General features: G+C 53.5%; 1 protein-coding gene across 1 annotated transcript in view; it reads right to left on the minus strand.

Annotated features, from left to right (window-relative positions):
- JPH2 (junctophilin 2) overlaps positions 1–19,033 on the minus strand; it is a 29,289-nt gene that overhangs the window by 5,433 nt on the left and 4,823 nt on the right. The window contains exons 2-3 of the mRNA XM_051803019.1: positions 16,152–16,935; positions 2,949–3,067 (exon numbers count right to left, since the gene is read on the minus strand). Coding sequence (XP_051658979.1) covers positions 2,949–3,067; positions 16,152–16,935 — 903 coding nt within the window. The remainder of the gene's footprint in view (positions 1–2,948; positions 3,068–16,151; positions 16,936–19,033) is intronic.

Raw genomic sequence — 19,033 nt, forward strand, 5'->3', positions numbered from 1 at the left:
GGAGCAGCCAGAGGCCCCAAGGCCCATCGTGTGCTGCCTGGTTGGGAAGAGCCAGGCAGAAAGGAGCAGGTGGAGAGCTGCAGATGAGGGTAAAGAAACAGTGAAAATCTGCAGCCCAGCTTCTTGTGGTCACACAGATGGGTCATGCTGGGGTTAAAGAGGATACCTGGTACTGTCACATGAGCTGACTCAGGGTTTCGTTCTGGCCTCATCTCTCATGCTGACTTATGAGTTCCTAGCAATGTTGCCTCAATTCAATTATTCACCTATCATTAAATCTTTACTTCTTATTAACCCCAGGCCTTGTCTGCACAGCAAATTGCAGCCCAGCCTGGGTCTGGGGAAGTCAGCCAGAGCCTGACACTGAAGATATCTATCATAGTGCATGTCTGGCTGACCAAAATCCACCACTAAGCAACTGGGAATATCTTGTGGAATAACAACCCTGCACAGTGCTCTGTGTGCTGGGACATGTGCTGGAATAGGGGTCCTTGCACATCACCATGATGATCATAGCAAGTGAGAACAAGAAGAGCATCATGCCCTTTATGGGCAGTGCAAGGTCACGAAGCATCTGGTTAGAAAGTCAAGCGCCTGCTTTGCCCTTATTCTGCTGAACCCCAGCGATGCTGAGGGGTGCAGACCTACAGGGCTTGTCTGTGCTCCTGAACAACACAGATCCTGGAGCTGCACCATCCCTGGCTGCCTCAAGGCCCCTCTCCTTGTCTCCTCCACCCAAGAACTGATGCAGACTTAAGTCTGGTTGGGAAATTTGGCTTGGTGCTCCTTTCTCTCTAATAAATCAGTGGTATGATTTGCACACTGCTACCTTCCCCTCTGCTTGGAGGGGCAGTGGGGAGAAGGAGGGCACTGATTTTAGCTGCTCTGCCCTGCCTGCCCACTCCTGTCAATCAGCAGGTGACCCATTCAGGGCCATTTATTTCTGGCTGCCAGTAAGTTATTTGGAAGCCGTTTCAACAGTTGTTCAGACTCTTCAAAATAGGCTGCCTGCAGCTCCAGGCTCCTTGCTCTCTCCTGCTGCTTTCTTGTCTTCCTGAATAATTCACACCAAAAAAACCCCAAACCAACTGCCTGGAGAGCACCACACTCACCTCCTCACTTTCATCTCCCAGCACAACATTTCAGGAAGGGCTTTGGCTTACATCTCTCTCCTCGAAGCTATTAGGGATGATACCCTAACTGAAATCCAGGGCTCAGTACTTATTAGAGATAGGAGGCTTGCTGAGCAGGATTGTCTGTGCCAGACACAGCAGGGTCTATCTGCCAGGATAGCAGGAAGAAACACAGCTACAAAACACTACAGAGCTCTCTTAGCTCTGTGACCGGCAGCTCCCAGTCCTAGTAAAATCCAAGGGTGGACTATTGTCTGTTTGTTCCTGGGTGGTGCAGCCGTGCAAGAAGAGACATCTGCCCTTGTTGTGCACTTTGGGAATTTAGAGATGTAAAAAAATCATGGAAGAACAACATGCATCAGCAGCTTACAAGGCCTGGAGAGAGGGAGTCCAGGACCCAAGTGAGGCCCTACATAACAGCAACATCCAGCATCTGAGGAGCCAGAAGTGGAGGTCAGGCTGCCTCAAGCATTTTACAGAGACCATTTCAATTGTCTCATTCAATCGACATGGGTGGAAAAAATAATCCAGCTGGATGTCCAAAACCTCCCATTGGGAATTCCAGTTTCCTTTGCCTCTGTGCTATAAATACCCCAGTGTGCAAAGAGTGAATGTGGAGCTGTGAGTGGCAGCTGGGGGGGCTTATGTGAGGATCAAGCAACGGTTAGCCATTGTTAAATGAAGTGCCACACGCTGGCTCATGCCCATGACCGGGTGCTGTGGTGTTTCCCCACTCAAAGCAGCTCTGACAGGCCTTGCTGGGCAGTGGGGAGGAACAGGCAGCCCTCCAGCACAGTGTCTCCCCAGCTGGTAGGTGCAGAACAAGGTGGGAGTACAGGGGATTTAGGCAAATCTGTCAGCATGACTCTCCCCAGCCAAGTGCTGGCTGTGAGCTGTTCCCTGTTCCCCCTGTGCTGGGTTGTAGTACAGGAGATGCAGAGACACCAAAATCAGAGCAGGAGCAGGTGTCAGGTTTTGCTGAGCAGGAGTCAACCTTTGGCTTCTAACCCCAGTTCTGCTGCTATGATAATCCCTTGTGATCCTGCCTCAGCAGCCATGGGGCACTCATTGCAGACAACAAAGCCAGATAATAAGAAAGATGGGATGCAAATGTAGGCACTTGGAATCTTATTTTCTGCTCTGTTACTACCTTCCCTCTCTAGAAAGGAAGGTTTTCCAGGAAGGGCTAACTCAGTCTAGGGAAAGGTAATGGCATTCACAATGCTGCTTCTAATATTACACTTCCTATCTACTAATCCTCAGTGCTTGGTCTCACAGAAGGAACCTCCCAAGTGCTTTCTCAGCCAAATAATCAGCAGTGATGCTAACAAATAAATAGTGAATCAGGGAAATAGTATTTTGCATTAGCTGCTTTCTTATAGGATATTACAGCCCCTAATTAGCAGAGTCTGATTGTGCCCTTGTGGGGGCCCCACAGGATGTGGGCTTGGGAGGTAATGTGCAAAGCTGTTCCAAGAAAAAGCCACAAGGGATATATCTACAGGAGTACTGCAAATAGCCCCAAGCTTGCTGCCTGTCCTGCCTGGAGTTCTGAGGGCTTTGGTGTGTGGAAAAACGTGGGGAGAGGTTGAGGGACTGTGGGATTTTCCTCCAGTCTGTGGTAACACAGTGGGTAGAACAGTGGTGTAAGGAGAGCAGCAAATCAGCCAGGGCAGGAGGCTGGCTGAAACTGAGCAAAAGAGGATTTAGGACAGACAGGAGGGTAACTTGTAGAGTTATAAAGTGGGTAAAATATTTGAACAGATTCCCCAGGGAAATTGCAAAACCCCTCTTAGAAGATGCCTCTGATCCTACCTGGCTGGTAGAAGTCTGGGGAGAGCTCCCTGGCCATCATTCTGGCTATGCCCGACTCGTTGTTGGCTGCCTGAGCTGCCTGCTCAGACCCCTCAGCCTTGGCTTTGGCGTGAGCCGTCCTGTGGAGAGAAGAGGGGACAACAGTGAGCACCCTCTGAGCCAAGGGTGTCCCAGCTCGAGCAGCAAACCCTGTCCAGCACCAAAATCAAACCAGCCCATCTGGTATAATAGCACTCAGCATTTGCCAGGTGACCCCAAACCTGACAGCCAAGGAGATAAGACCAGATTTTCAAGAAGGAAGGGGCCCAGCTGCTCAGGGAGAAGGTGGGAAGGTTGCATGTAGCTGCACAAGGGCACAGGGCAGGTGTGTTTGCAAATGTGAGCGTGTTCTCGTGTTGCAGTGAAGCAGTAGGTGCTGAAGCAGCTTGTTGCTGTGCTGCTCAGAGGAATGCCCAAAGCATCACACAGGCATCTTTGGAGCATAAAGGGGACAATATGTGGTGGCTGAACTCTGCTGTGCTCTCACCAGCCCTGTGCTGCTGCACCTCACCAGAGGCAGCGTGTCCCTGCCCCACACACCCCTAAGACAGGTTTTACCCCAAATGTCTCTCCTGCAGCTCTCCAGTAAACACCACACATTGTCCAGGGGCTCCTTTACTCACCACAGCCCATGGGGCTGCTCTCACCAGTGTAGGAAAGACAGAACTATTGCCTCTGTCTCATCTTGGCTCCCTGAGTCCTCTCCACTTCTTCCCAGCACATCTTCTCCTTGCTCCATAGGGCTACAGGGCTATGGGAGTTATTTTACTGGCCAGCTGTCATATTCCTCACATGCCTCACGCTCGGAGCCCTGTGATCTTTTTGCTAAAAGCAGGGTGGCTTTACAGCCCAGCTGCTCAGTCTGGGAAGGAGCTGACTTCAAACAGCAAAGTTGCACCTTAAAAATAAGGGTGGGTGAAACACCAAATATTCATCTGCTTTGTTCCAGCTGGGGCTTACCAAGAGCTACCTTCCCCATGCTCTGACTGTCAGGTTTGCCAAGGCTGCCCATAGCTCCCATTTTACATACAGACCCACATATTTTTGTGTGGACAGTTAAGATAAGGAGTTAGCATTCCTCAAACACCAATTCACCCCAAATCACAACCTTTAACGTGAACTTAGGGTGTCTGATGAGCCCTTTTCAGACTCAGGTTGGCATCTGGTCATGTTTTAGGATAAAAAAAAAGGAGGAAAGATGCAGTTCTCATCCCGGCAGTGAAAATGCTCCAGAGGAATTTTTGGACGGTTAGTCATGAAATCAGGATTAATTCTTTCCCATTAAACTGAGATGCAGTAGGCAGACAAGACTAGCTGTAGTCAGAATACTCAACAGGTGCAATGAAAAAGTGATAGAAATGCTGTTCTGAGAGTCTTGGAAGGGAGAAGATACACACATGTGCCATTCTGAGTAGCTGCAAGGAAAGAACTAAATGTGGGACATCAACCCCAACTGACACAGGCAAGAGTGTGACTTGACAGGGAGCTGAAAACACTGTTCAGGGCCCTGCAATAGAGGAGAGGGTGTGGAGCTGCTGTGGCTCAGCCTATCCCTCCCTGGGATGACATCCCACTCCTATGGAGCCATGATTCACCTCGCTGCCCACACTCATATGTTATCTCCCCGCTTCCTCTGCAGGCTGAGCTGCCTGGGATTGCAGTCATTCTTGGTCTTTTTATCCAAAATTATTACAGCTCCTGACAAACTCAGAGACCAGACATGATGAGGCAGAAAACAGCATTTTTAAGCTGCTGCTCACAAGCAGGGGGTCTGAGCCAGCTCCAGACAGAGAGAGCACCTCCTTTTTTGGTAGCATATAATCAGCGTGATTAATTCCACTATAATCTGGCAGGGGCCAAGGGGGATATCTCTGTGCTCTCCATGCCTGGGGGATCAGAGTGGGCTGGGCACACTGTGCCTGGGGCACACAGCCTGCCTGGTGCTGGCCCCTGGGAACAACCTTGCAAAGGGGGATCCAGCTCTTCATCCCGGCAGGATGGGCTCCAGCCCCTGGCTTTGTCCTGCTGCTTTTGGAGGATAAGACTCACCACAGGAGATAAAATTCTCCCTTTCAGTTGCTTGCTGAGCTGGGTGGATGCTGCCCTGACCAATTCCCAGCCAGACAATCAGCCAGCTGGCCCCAGCTGGGGGAGCAGCAGGCAGCTCCTGACAAGTGCTTTCCTCAAAGTGGCTCCCAAAAAAGTCGTCTGGAAGTGGACTAGACATGGGGTCTGCTCTCACTAGTAAGGACAGAGCTGGACTCCACGTGTCACCCAGCGGGTGCAGGTGGCTCCCACATGCTCAGCTCTCTCCCAGCGTCTCAGAAAAACACAAGAGAACAGCCTGGGGGTGTTGGAGTTAGAAGGTAGCTCCCAGTTATGCTTTTCTCTTGGTGGAGATTTCCTTTCCTCCAGAGGAGCTGCTGGATGCTATTTGGCTGCTGTGTGGGGCTTGAGTACTGCAATTCCTGCAGATGGCAAGACCAAGGAGATGCCAGCCTGGGTTGCAGAGCCTGCAGTGAGACCCTGGGGGGGGTGGGGAGCTGAGCCACCACTGCGAGCCACCACGGCCCCAAGGCTAGAAGGGCTCTGTCATGAGCCCTCCTGGGCACAGAGGGCTGTCCAGCTTGGGCACCTCCCAGGCTCCACACAGGAGCGGTGGCAAGAAGCTGAGCACCACAACTTTGGGATCCTGCATTGCCCAGGGACTCCAAGCTGCATGGCAGCTTTGCCCAGCTCTCTGGCTCTGCAGGACACATTTGACCTCTGCTCCTGTCTCCTTGCTCACAAAGTCATCCAGAAGTGTTTGATTTGGAGGGACTATGGTCAGCACAGCTGCAATTTCAAATCTGGCACCTCCAGCAGCCCATATGTTGTCCCTGTTGGCATCCCAGGAGAGCGCTGCTCTCCCAGACAGCAGGGATGCTGATGCCCCACGCTGGGTCCCTCCACTGCTGAGATAATTTATTATGGCAGCAGCTAGGTGCTGAACATTTGGCTTTCATGGTTTCTTAAGTACATCTCCCCCAGCTGTGCCACACATCCCTGGGGCACCAAGTGAAGGCAGAGCTGCTGCAACCCTCCAAAAACCCACACCAAGGGTTTAGTAGCACTGTGACAAAGCCCAGCCTGGAGGAAAGGGCTCAGGCATAACAATAACATCTAACTGGCCTCGAGTATTCCTGAATTTATTATTTATCCTCATGGCTGGCAGTCCCTGGGAGCTCAATGCAGAGAAGGAAAACCTGGCTCTGGCAGCAAAGAAGGAGACAAATACCAGCTGCCCTGGGAGAGCCCAGTGCATGCAGCCTATGGCACAACAGCCTGTCCCAGCCCAAGCCTGGGGTCTGCCAGGAGCAGGAGTTAAGGAAAGAAAATCCCAGGGAGGTTTGAGGGTGTCAGGAAGGTGATTTTTGAACCTCGGACATGAAACATGTAAAGAGAAAAATTTCTTCCGAGGTTAAAATCTTCTGAAAAAGCTGAATCAGCTTTTGCAAAATGGAAATGCCAGCCTTTTATTATCTGAATGATAAATTTGATGTTTTTCAGGCACAATTTAATCAGGGCCAAACTTTTTTATTTACTGCTTGTTGTGCTGTCAGCTCCCAGCATCTCTGCAGAAATCAGCCCCTGCAGAAACCAGCAGAGGAGAAAGTTTTGAGATGGAGGAGGTCAGGGGGAAACACAGTCCTATGAGTTCTAGAGGAGCCAGCAGCAGAATTCAAAAGGCAGTTCAAGGCAGTGCTGGAAAATGAGCCACAAACACTAAACACATCCAAGTGGGGGTATAAACACAAAGAGGGGCCTTTACAAACCCGCATCCCAGCCGAAGCAGTGCCTCTGGGATGAACACTTCCCAGTTGCACCCTGAGCCACCTCCCTGGGCAGTGCTGTTAAAAATAGCTCCAGTGAATTCTTTGCAAGGAGGAGCAGCAGCCCCGTGCTGAGCTGAGGGGAGGCATGTGGGCAATGTTGCAGCCCCTGTCCCAGCCCTGCTGCCGCTGCCTCCCGGCTGCTCCCAGCGGGATGGAAGGGTTAAATGCATCTGCTGTTTTATTTGCTCCTCTGGCACGGCTCTAGTGCTCTAATCGTTTTTGTACTAGTGCAGGACAGAGAACCACTCCTGTCCTTCCTGGCCATCTCCCAGAAACACTGCCTGAATCATTCCTCGGCCTGCTGCTGAAATCCCTGTGGACACACGAGCCGCAGCCGAGCACCGTGCGAACAGGTGAGCCCAGAGCCCAGCCAGCATGCCCGGCTCTTTGGACAGTTTATGCTCTTTTGCACATCCACGTTGAATTAGACTGCAAATGAGATTGGAATTAGCAGAGAATACTGCAAATAACAGGCGGGGTTGGGGTGCCTGCAGGTGCAGCAATGACCTTGCTGCTAGAAATAGAGCAAGAGCTCAGCTCTCTGCCCAAGCTATTCCCATTTGCTTATTAAGGGAATGACAGACCTGTCTAGAACTGTCCTTCCTTCTCCAGGGTCTCCCTCCTCCCATTGATACAGCAAACCCTGATCAAGGATCAACTGAACACCTTCTCCAACCCAACCCATTCTATGATTCTTGCCATTCCTGGTATTATGAGCTGTCAAAAAGACAACGAAACAAATGTAATTCATCAGTCAGCTCTGGGAAGGGAGACTTCTGCTGAACTCCCTTCTCCTGGAAACTGACTTCTCCACTCCCAGCCAAATCCCCGCTCCAGCATCCAGCAGGAATCATCTTGTCCTTCTGAAGAAACTTGAGATAACAGTTTGTCTTGGCAGGAATGTTTGCAGCACTCAGAAGGGATAGAGTGAAAGCTGCAGAAGTGTTTTTGCTGATGGAAACGTGGTCCTTTCTGTCTTCACGATCCTAAAGGGTGAGAGAGCACAGACCTGACCAGCACACACCTGTGCTGAGGCTGGGACTGGATGATCTTTAAAGCTCCCTTCCAACTCAGACAATTCTGTGATTCCACATCCTGACCAGGACAGAACTTTATGGCTTCTCCGTTTTCCACACTGTCTTTGGACTTGTGTCACCTCTAGGGCTGGGGCATCCCTTTCTTCCTGCTTAGTCCCAATCCATCTCCTTTGTGTCTCTCCCTCTGCATGCATGTAGACACCTGCAAAATTCTGCTACCCTCATTCACCTGTAACCAGCCCATGGGACTGAATTTCCCTTTTCAGTCCACCTCTCGTGCCACTTTCCCTACCTTCAGTCAAACCCATCTGTGTGTCCCACCCCATGGGTGTCCTGCCCTGACAGACAGCTGGACTGTTCATCCTCCTTTTGCTCTTTTTGCTCCGTTCCTCACATGCAGTACCCACTCAGCTTGGACTCTGACATCCCTGGCATGCATGAGCCTTTGCTTCTTTATAATATGGACTCTTCAAGGGGCTATCTAATAATGTGTGAAATAAGCATAAATCAACACAATTTGCTTCCTAAAGAAAACACCTCCATACTACTGCAACAGAAGTACAAAAAGGAAGTCATTCTGACCTTGCAGAGCAGCTCAGAGGTGCCCCAGGCTTTTCACTCTTGGTACCAGTACTTTCATAGAAGTGGTGGCACTTTGTACATGCCCAGGCTACTTAGCTGGATAAATCAGACCTTTTCTCCTTCCTTCCACAGAAAGGGCACGGCCAGGCCATTCAGCCAGGAGAAAAGCATCCTTTTTCTGTGCAATGCTTCTGGATCACAGGCCTGGCAGAGCTCCCTGCCACCTAACGAGCTCAGCACGCATTAGCCTTTATGATTACTTGGTGAATTTTTAAAATGCCGAAACGTTATCCTTAGCTCTAAATAGCTCCGGGCCACTTGCATCTTTCACCGAGGGATACTTCCCCTTGGAACAGTTAAAGTGATATTAATCTTAGAGCAGACAGATCTGCAGCTGTCTTCAATAAGACGACAACCTACACACCCCAGCCCTGCGTGTGGGAGGTTTGCACAGTTAATCTCTGCCACCCCGAGTGCCCCGTGAGCGAGCGGCACTGGGTGGTCAGCGGCCCTTGGGGCTGGGCTGTGCCAGCCTGCATGGGAGCCTACGGGCTGTGAGGAGCTGGGGGCACTGGCACAGGGCACAGCTGCTCTCTGTTCACCCCACAGCCCCGGGATGCCAGGCGGCAGCTGCCTGGAGCCGACTCTAAATGGAGCAGAACAAGCCAGAGCCTGCCAGCTCCAGGGGACCAGGGACACTGCCCTGGCCTCAGACAGGCAGGACAGGCAGCTCCTCACTCTGTTGGAGCCTGTCCTGCCAGCCCAGCCAGGCTCAGAGCAGCTCGTAACAGCATCCACAGAGATATCTTTGGGAAAAAGAGGGATTTGCAGCTGCCAGCTGGACCTCTTCCTCCTACCTCTGGATTTCAGGTCTGCTGTCCTCCCTCCTGCCCTGGGTGCAGGTGGAATGGATCTCCCAGAGCAGCACAGCCTTGGGGCCGTGCCCAAACACTACTGATTTATCCCAGCTTCCAACCATTCCATTACCAAAGGGGCTCAGCTCTGGGGAGCCTGATTTAATTGGGCACCACTGCAAGATGAAAGCAGCCGGGTTATCCTGCTGACAGCACACCAAAACATCTTCACAGCACATGTGCAATCAGGGTCTTCCAGCCTTTCCATCCCCTGTGTGCTCCTGCCTCCCTGCCTGTACCTGCACTGCTCCCTGCCCTGCCCTCAGAATTCCCACTTCCAAGAAAACATCAGGGATGCAGCAGCCATTTGTTTCGAGGGAACCCAACCTCACCCAGGAGCTCCTGCCGAGGCCCAGGCTCTGCCAAACAGATGGATCCATAAGCTGAGCGTGTTTTTCCCCAGTCAATAAATAAATAAATAAATAAATAAATAAATAAATAAATAAATAAATTTAAATTTTTTTAAAATTTCCTTAAATATTGCATTTGGCCAAAACCCAAATTATTTATCAAAATTTAGGGTAAAAGCCTTTTTCTTCCAGCCCTCTGGGTCTCTTGAGTAGACATTCACAAATCTGAGGTCTCGGAGAAAGAAGAGAGGGAGCTGGCAGGTGTGAGGGCAGCCAGCCCATGGCCTGGGCTGCAGCACCAACAGCTCCCAGGCACCTGCACCCAAGGCTGCTGAGGGAACCCAGGTAGATGGGACACCAGGTCCCTCCTGGTGGCCACTGAAGGCTCATCAGGCTTTGCAGGAGCAAAATGAAAAAACTTGGGACTCAGAAAGCCAAAGGGTTCTGGCTCAGCACCAGGATAAGCTGAAAAAATTGTTCCTCCTCCAGGAGGAGGGAGGGTTTCTTTATCACTGGCTTTCTATTTTAATTGGACATTTTACTGAAATATTGTTTCTTTTTCAAGATAAGCCTGTTTCACATTCCACTGAGATGATGATAACCTCTGACCAAAGCCTGATTGAATCTGATGATTTTAAAGCCTGGCTCCCTGCCAGCTGATTCCAAGCATTTGGATGGGGGTCAGAGCCTTCCCACTCCACGCAGCACCAGATCAATTGAGCGAGAAGCCATCATTTTCCACAGTCATTTTTGCAGATTAAAGTCCCACTTCATTTTTCCCTTTCTGTGTGTGTGTAAGGTGTTGAGACAAGGATTTCCCACAAGGTTGGATTGAACAGCCCATTAATTCCACTTTCCCTGCCTGGCTTGGTATCAGAGTCATACTCATCCCTGGGGCTGGCATCCTGCCAGCCCAACTCTGCTCCTCTTGAGGGGATCCCTGCAAGCCACAGCCTCGCCTGCTCCAACCTCGATAACCCGGGAAGCCCTGGAGAAAGCAGTTTGCTGCCCAGCAGATGCTTTCTCCTTGGAGCTACTGAAAGTGCACGTTCCCTCTTACCCTAATAGGGCATGAAAGTGCCTGAGGAAATTCTTGTGAGGCGGGTGGAAAACAGATAAAGCTCCTCTGGAGTCGCATCTCAGCGTAAGGAGCATGGTGGGCCAAAAATGTGTCAGTGCTGGAACTGCAGCCAGCCCGGGCTGGGGATGGGGCTGTTCCAGGAGAGGGCTCAAAGAAAGGGGTGAAGGCATCTCAACATCATTCACCTAATGGCACTGGACCCCTCCAGTCCACAGCCCCACACGTGGGTGGACACACTGTGGGGGTCTCACAGCTGGGGTGGGTGTCTGATCCTGGCTCGACCCCAGCGCTGGGGCTCGCTGTCCCCAAGGCCACATGGGACCAGGGATGGAGAGGAGTTCACCCAAACCCAGAAGCCCTCTCCCTGCATGGCTCCGGTGTCCAGGTGGGATGAGGGTCAGGCAGAGGTGTGAAAAGGGCAGTACTTGTGCAGAGCTGGAGGCTGCTGTGCCACACAGAAGGTGGGAGAATCCCGGCCCTGGCTTTGGCTGGTGCAGAAATAGATGCCACCAACTGGGTTTCTGTTAGCCAAGAGTGATGAAACAAGATTATTCTCTTTATAAACACACTGAGCTCTGTGAGAAACGTCTTTGCTGGGACAGCAGCACCAAGCCGCCAGCCCCAGGAGGGCCGAGGCCACCGCGGCCACCAGTCCAGCCCAGCTCTGTGCTGGACACACACTGTACCTCACCAAAAGGTGACATCCCTTTGGCTGCCCACCTTCCCCACCTGCAGCTTGAACCCCAAGAGCAGCGGGGCCAAGGGCAGGAGCTCGCCGGGGCAGAGCTGTGCCAAATAAAGCAGCTTTTGGTGGGAGTGTGTGGCCGAACCCCGGAGCGTGGGCTGCCCCGGCCCCGGCTCTCAGCTGTCGCGCTCGGGCCGATAAAGCCCCGCTCTGCCTGCCCTTATTTAGTCAGGAGCCTCTGCTGACTGCAGCGATTTCAGGACGTCATTCACACACCCGCGTTCCCCAAGGAGCCGCTCGCTGCTGCCCGGCCACGCAGCCTGGAAATGCTGAGCACAGGGAGACGGCGGCGGCGCTGCCGGGAATGCGGCCGGGCAGGGGAGGGTTGGAAAGCGATACGAGAGCACTCTTGTAATTTGAAGGGAGAGCTAAGATGTGCCCCAAAGCCATGGGTACAGACAGAAAACCAGCTTAGGCTTCGAAACCGGGCAGCAGCTCACTGTGAGCGATGCCCATGTGTCGCTGCCGGGGAAGCCGATGTGATTCCTGACACCAGGAGCCCTGCGGTGCTTCCACACAGCCCAGGCTCACCACGATGAGCAAACCCTACTTGATCAGGGCTCGGTGCCCCACCCTTCAGAACGCAGTCTAGAAATTCTTACAGATATCTACAGATGTTACATTAAAACAAAAATAAATCCAAAATGTATTCATCTCTAGTTGTACTCTCCAGGCATAAACCCCTCAGGGACTTCAGAGCCAGCACCTGACGACAAAAGGGTGAAGCACAGCAGCCGTTATTGCCTCTACTATCTTGCTTTCCTATTGATCCTGTGACATCTGGCAGATGTATCTGAGGTGTTATTGCCAGGACATGCATCCATCAGAGGATCTCAGAGCTTGGCCAGGCCCGTGCCTTGCAGGACACATGGCCAAGTCCCTCCATTGACTTCAGTCCAAGTCACTGGGAAGCACAACCACGTGCAGAGGCAGACCACGTCAGATGCTGTTGCAGTGGGACAGAGGTGGGATTTGCAGCATTTACACTCATTTTGTCCCCCAAAAGCACCAGTCAGAAGGAAAACCCCAGTATGAGCTGCCCAGCTACTGAGCACACAGTTTTGAAAAAATCAGAGATTCCCCCTGCAGCCAAGTCCTGCCCTTACTCTAGCTTTATTTTATTCTATTTTGTTCTGAAGAGGTGAAAGCTGACCATTTTCACGCTCCTTCTCCCTGTATCCAGTGGGACCATCCTCCCCATGGGATAAGCAAGCACACACTACTCCCCAGGCACCCTGTTTGGCACTAACCCATGTGCCCATAGAACTCCCATTACACACCTCGGGATGAATTTGAACTGCCTCACTCGCAGCTTGGTGGTGGCTGCCCCCTTCTCACTGTCCTCCAGCCAGTTTATCACCTTGGCTATGATCCCAGGCCCTCACTGCTTTTCCCATCCACCCCAACATTTTTTCAGTGATCCCCCAGTCAGGGTGGAGAGTGGAGAGACACAGAAGGTACCTTTACCCGGCACCTCAGGAACAGCTGTGTTCCAGTTCTGATGGGAATCCCTTGGGATCACAGCAGGACAAGCCCTGGAGCACCAGCAGAGCTAATGAACACCAAACATGTGCTAACCCCAAGGTCCATTTGTGTCACCCCTGGGCAGGGGGAAATCTGTGTCTGCTGCCTGCCACAGAGGCTGCACTCCAAGATGACTCTTCCCTAAATTGACAGCAGCCTGGGCGAGGATTCCTACCTCAGCTTCCATCAGCTCCATCCCAGTACCTGATCCCCAGCACTGCTGACAGATATGCCCAGGGTTTGTATCTGAGCAGCACCAAGGGGCCTTGCCCAGGGTGGAGCTGGCTGGTCTGAGGGGCCTGCTCAGGACAGCAGGACACTGAGCCAGATGATTTTCACATTTTGAAATAATGAAAAACAGAATGGAAAAAAAAAAAAAATCGCCGTTCCCTCAGCTGACAGTGAGATGATGTCCTCAGCTCCTTGCACAATGGGGAAAGCAGCGGGATCGCCGAGCCAGGAGGATTCAGGAGGGAGCTGAGGAGGCCAGGGCAGCGCTGCTGGGGCAGGACAGGCAGCAGCCTGGCACCTCAGACACCCTTGGAGTGGAAATGGGACAGGGAGGGTTTGGTGACCACACTGACCATCATCCCCGGCTGGCACTGCTCTCCTGCCCGGCAGCCCCAGGCAGGGCAGCCCCAGGCAGGGCAGCCCCAGGCAGGGCAGCCCCAGGCAGGGCAGCCCAAGGCAGGGCTCCCGTCTCTGCTGCCCACAGAGCACCCCCAGAGTTCAGCACGTGCCTGGCATTTCTGCGGTGCAACTGCCCTAGGCAGCTTCCAGCGCCTGGGCTTGTTTTCCTCAGGATTTCTATCCCAAAAGAGCCTTTTATGGTGCAAAAGGGAGAAATCTGGTCTTCTCCTGACATTTCACCCTCAGACAACAGAAGGCTGGATGTTACAGCACTTTAGCTCTCTATTGCAAGGGGCTCCCCTGAGTGTCAGAAACAAATGAAACTCAAACATTCATATACAATGGCACAGGTATGCAGGGGTACCCGGGAATCTGCACAGCCTGCTGCATCCTTCCAACTAATTCCTAGTTACAATCTTACATACAGATATGCCACATCTTCCCCCAGAAAGGGATTAGTGCAGCCTCAAAGGCATTTTTGTGGGTAAAGTACACACTGCAAACCGAGGAGAAACATGAATGCTCCATCTAGGAAACCCCACCTCGCAGTTACAAGCTCGGGCGATGCTAATGACAGTGCAGCCCTTCTATAAACTGGAATAATGCATTTTCACAATCTGTCTGCAATTACTCTGTCCTGAATGTGGAAACACAGGAAGGGCTCGAGGCCAAAGCAAAAGTCAGTGGCAGAGCTGGAGATAACCTAAGGACCCTCTTGGGGCAAAATTGTCTGTATTTACTCTCAACCCCAAAACTGAGCTGAAGGGAGGAGGGAGGAGAGCACAAGTCGGATTTACAAAAGACATCAAGTAGAGAGAGTGGCTCTGCCCAGAGCAACATACACCAGGAATAAACACTGATGGAAACACTGGGTTATAGTTTAGAGGATGGAGGAGCCTGAATGCTCTCTCAGTGGGTCCAGCTCAGCTGCAAGCAGTGCCCCAGGAACGGGACTGGGGTTCCACAGTGCCAGGGAGCACAGCAACCCCTTCCCTGCCCCAGCAGCCACACCACTGCAGGGTCTGATAGCCCAGGGCTCCCTGGAGGAAACCGGCTCTCACGTCTTATTTCCTCCAGCTCCAAGGTTTCCTTAATAGGAAATTATTCCCCGGCACTGGGGAGGGATGCAGTCCCCCGCCAGGGCAGCGGGCGCATTCCAGCTCCTGATGGAAAACACTGCAGAGCTGCTTTTGATCCAAAGTGTAAATAGTGTATAATAAAAAGAGGTTTGTGTAAACCAGCCAAGCTCTTGGGGAGCAGCACTTGCAGCTCCAGCCTCCTTATTCACACCGCAGCCACACGCTCTTCCTGGGCACGGCGAAGCTGGTTGGGCTGAGCCTGCCCTGCCAGGAGGATCCAGCAGGCCCCACGCTGCCCCAGACTGTTATTTTTATCCCAGCTGGCCCTGCACAGAGCTTCACTTGCAATCCTGATGGGTTTTCTCCACCACTCTCTGAGGCAACTGTGTTTTGCTAAAAAATCTCAGTCACGCTCCCCACAAAACTTCAGAGCAGAAACAGCAGCTGGGAGAGTAAAGCTGGGATTTTTGGGGGGGAGAGACAGGGTTTGGGAATAGATGTCCTCCTTACTTATTTCCCCTCTCTGCTTGATAATGAAGTCACTGATAATTAAACAGGAATTTAAAGGAGTGAGACAGGACAGATGTGGAGTCACAGCCACCACCCAGCAGCTGAGCAAAGCCTATGTGTGGGGAGGTTTTGAGGGAGAGGCCAGGTGAAACCTCAAAATGTGTTACAACCACATTTTCCCAAGGAAAAGGAGAGGAATGGAGGCTCCAACCCTGCCTCCCAGATCTCTGGTCTTTGCCAGGTCGGCTCTGAGACTTGCAGGAATCCTGCAGGAGGAGGAGCACGCTGCCAACACAGCTCGGACATAGGCAGGGATGCAAGCTGGGGAGGGACAACTTCCCCTGCCCTCCCCAGGCAGACCCTGGAGCCTCTCTTATTTCCCCCCTCCTCTGTCCCAGGAGGGATGTTGGAGTAATGACACTGTACTGCTAAAATAAAGTGACAACCCTAATGCATCCCACAAGCTCCCCACAGAGCCACACCAGGGGCTGAGCCGTGCTCTGCTGCAGCCCCAGTTTGTCTGGGACACGTCTCACTGGCTGCTCGTGAGCCTGTTGGATTTACCACCATCAAGCCCCACTATTTGTCATGCTGCCCCATCAGTGCCCAGCAGCTCCAGCCGCCTGGCACAGCACCAGGGTGCTCCCCATCCCACCAGCTCACACTCCCCGTCCTGCCAGGGCTGGTGCCAGTCCCTGCTGTCCAGCAGCATCCCCACAGACCAGAGCTGCAGGGGGACAAGAGAGGGGGCGAGAAAGAGGACAGGTCCTGACCACGTGAGATGGGGACCACCACCACCACCACAGGGAGCTGCACGTTGGAGCTCCGAGCACCCACCTGGACGCTGCAATCTCCGACTTCTGCCGGGCGATGGCCGCGGCCCTCTGAGCCCCCTCCACACTCCTGTCCACCTTCTGCCGGATCTTGGCGCTCTTGAGGGGTATCACACGCTTCTTCATGCCCTTGACGAGGACATTGTGGTGGTACTTGCCCTCCTCCTTCTTGCCGTCGGGCAGGGTGGTGCAGCCGTAGCCGTGCCGCAGGTTGTCCAGCCACTCGCCCTCGTACTTCAGCCCGCTGGAGCGCTCGCTGACGCCGAAGCCGGCGCGCTTGTCGTTCTTCCACTCGCCCATGTAGGTCTCCGTGGTGGTGGCGTCGATGTCGGACTCGAAGGGGGTGTACTCCTCGCCCTCGGCGCCCTCGCCCAGGCTGACGGTGGAGGTGGCGTCGCTGGCGGCCGAGCTGATCCCGCTCTCGCTCTTGAGGAAGCTGACGCGGCTCTTCTGGCTGGCCAGGGACGACTTGGACTCGGACTTCTTCAGCTTGCCCAGCAGGGAGCCCCTGCGGAAGAGCCCCCCTTTCTTGGGCTTGCCGGCCTCGGCGTCCGCGTAGAGGCTGAGGGCGAAGCCGCCGCGGGTGATGGTGGGCGAGAGGGGCAGGCTCTCGGGGTGGGCGGCGGGGGAGTCCTGTTGGGGCAGGGTGCCGTTGCTGTGCTCGCTGCGCAGCGAGGACAGCGAGGTGCGCAGGGGGGAGCGCACCACCGAGGCCATGCCGTAGGGCACGCTCTGCCGCACGCCGTAGCCGTGCCGCATGCCGTTGGTGAACTGGCCCTGGTAGGTGCCTGTGGGAGAGAAGAGAGATGGGGTGAACGAGCAGCTGGGCCCTGGGAGAGCCAGAGAAGGAAGGAAGGTGGGCTGCGGGGTGGCACAGACCTAGGGGAGATGTACCCGCCATCCCTCAAAGGGGAGCCCCAACTCCACCAGTGCTCACCCACACGCAAAAGCATCAGCCCCCAGGGAGCAAAGAGCAGAGGACACTAACCCAAGAGACTCTGTTGGCAGGTGACAGCTCATTGGAAAGGGGCTGGGGCATCAGGCAACACTGGTGTAAACCCAAAGCCACTTCCTGTATGGGATTTGCACCCAGAGCAGGGAGCAGGAGGCAGCCTGCACGTGATTTTGGGAGAGCAGGCACTCCCAGGGTCCTGGGGAGGCTCAGGCAGGGCCAGGCTGAGATGAGAGGGTGTGACCCCTGTTCAAGGCATTCATCTGCCCCCTCAGACACCGTTACTGAGCCCAGGGATAACCCTGCTCCCCAAGGAGCAAATCCAGTTCCTTCTTTGGCGATTGTGAGAGTGCATATTTTGCACTCTCCCAGGCCACTTCTGCAGCATAATCTCTCCTCCCAAGCTTCAGGTTTCGTTGAAATCCTCTTTGGACCCGCCTGTGGAGTGTTAACTTACAGTGCTGAGGGCCAGGAAAGACAAGAAGTGCCCAAGCAGGCAGCAGCTGCTGCCCCGAGTGAGCCACCCCCCACCAGCCCCTGCCGACCCCACGGCACGCAGGATTTTGGGCTCTCTGCAAACAGTTGGTCTCTCCTACAAAAAAAAGTAGGGGTTCAGGTAGTGAAGAGGGCATGGGGAGCCATCTGCCAGAGCAAGGGGCCATTGCCTGGTTTCTTGGCAGAGCCTGAAGCTCTGTTAGGGAAAAATAAGGTGGGCGGCATGGGTTTGGGCATGATCCAGGAGCCAAGAACCATCACTGGAGATGCCCAGGCACCTCAGCATGTTCCTCACCGTGGTACTAAATCCCTCTCCATAAAATGGTGATGAGTCTCCCTAGTGAAAAATGAAGTTATAGAGACCCCCCACGGTGCCCCCACGTCACTCCCCACTGAGAGCTCATGAGGTCAGGGCTCCACCTTGCCCGCCCAGCCAGCCAGCAGGGCTGACACACGATCAGGGTGACATTGGAGACCTTCTCCTGGGATGGGAACAACTTCACACGTATCAGGCTGCAGCTGATAGCGCTGCCATGTTAATTCCCTGGAAAAGGAACTCTGGAAAAGTCTTGCAGGTTTAGGGGGGCTCAGCTGCTCCTTAGGAGCCATGTTGGAACAGCCACTGCGCTCCAGAAAGTCCCTGCCCCACTGTGTTCCCCTGGAATCATTGGAGCCACATGGATGGGAAAAGCCACATGGCACAGTGGGTCTTCATGGAGCAGAGATTGGGTTGGCACTTCTTAGACCAACACAGAATTTGACACCAGCTCTGCAGGCTGGTCTCTGCTGTCTGATTTCAGCCCATTCAGCACAAGCAACGCTGTGTCTGTGACACGTGGTGTGACCAAACCTGCCAACCCTGCCTGGCTGAACGGAGGGCACTGACACACGGCGAGCAGGCACTGCCAGGCCCCTGTCATGCTGCAATTCCCTGTCTGGCTGAGGCTTTGTGCCAGGGCAGGGCCATAAACCACCCCTGGAGTGGAGCCAGAGGCTGCTGGGAGCAGCTGGAGGCGCCGGGGGCCGTGTGTCAGGGCACGCAGGGGCTGAGAGGAGCCGAACCCTGTCTCACCAACACGTCCCAGTGCAGACAGTTCAAGAGACAATGGGGTTGTGCAAAACCTCTCTGCAGCAGGGCTGCACGTCCCTGAGCCACTGCCACCCCCCAGTACCAAAACAGCCTGGGCAAGGGGGGACAGGCAGGACACAGAGCTGGCAGCCAGGCAGCCACTGGCTCACACGTGCCTGAGGTTCTGCAAAAAATCATTAAAAAGCAGTGGATGTGAAACAAATAAATCTCTTATTTAGGATGAAAATGGGACAGAGACCACTTCCCTGACTCCCCAGTCCTAAGCCTTTATTGCTTCCATTTTTACTTGTCATAATGACAAAAACCTCTGCGCCGCCCAGGGATGCAGTTCATCACCTCTGCCCACCCC

Source organism: Manacus candei, unplaced genomic scaffold (genome assembly GCF_025592945.1).
Source record: "Manacus candei isolate 608988 ecotype Guabito, Panama unplaced genomic scaffold, ASM2559294v1 h1tg000057l, whole genome shotgun sequence".
Lineage (NCBI taxonomy): Eukaryota > Metazoa > Chordata > Aves > Passeriformes > Pipridae > Manacus > Manacus candei.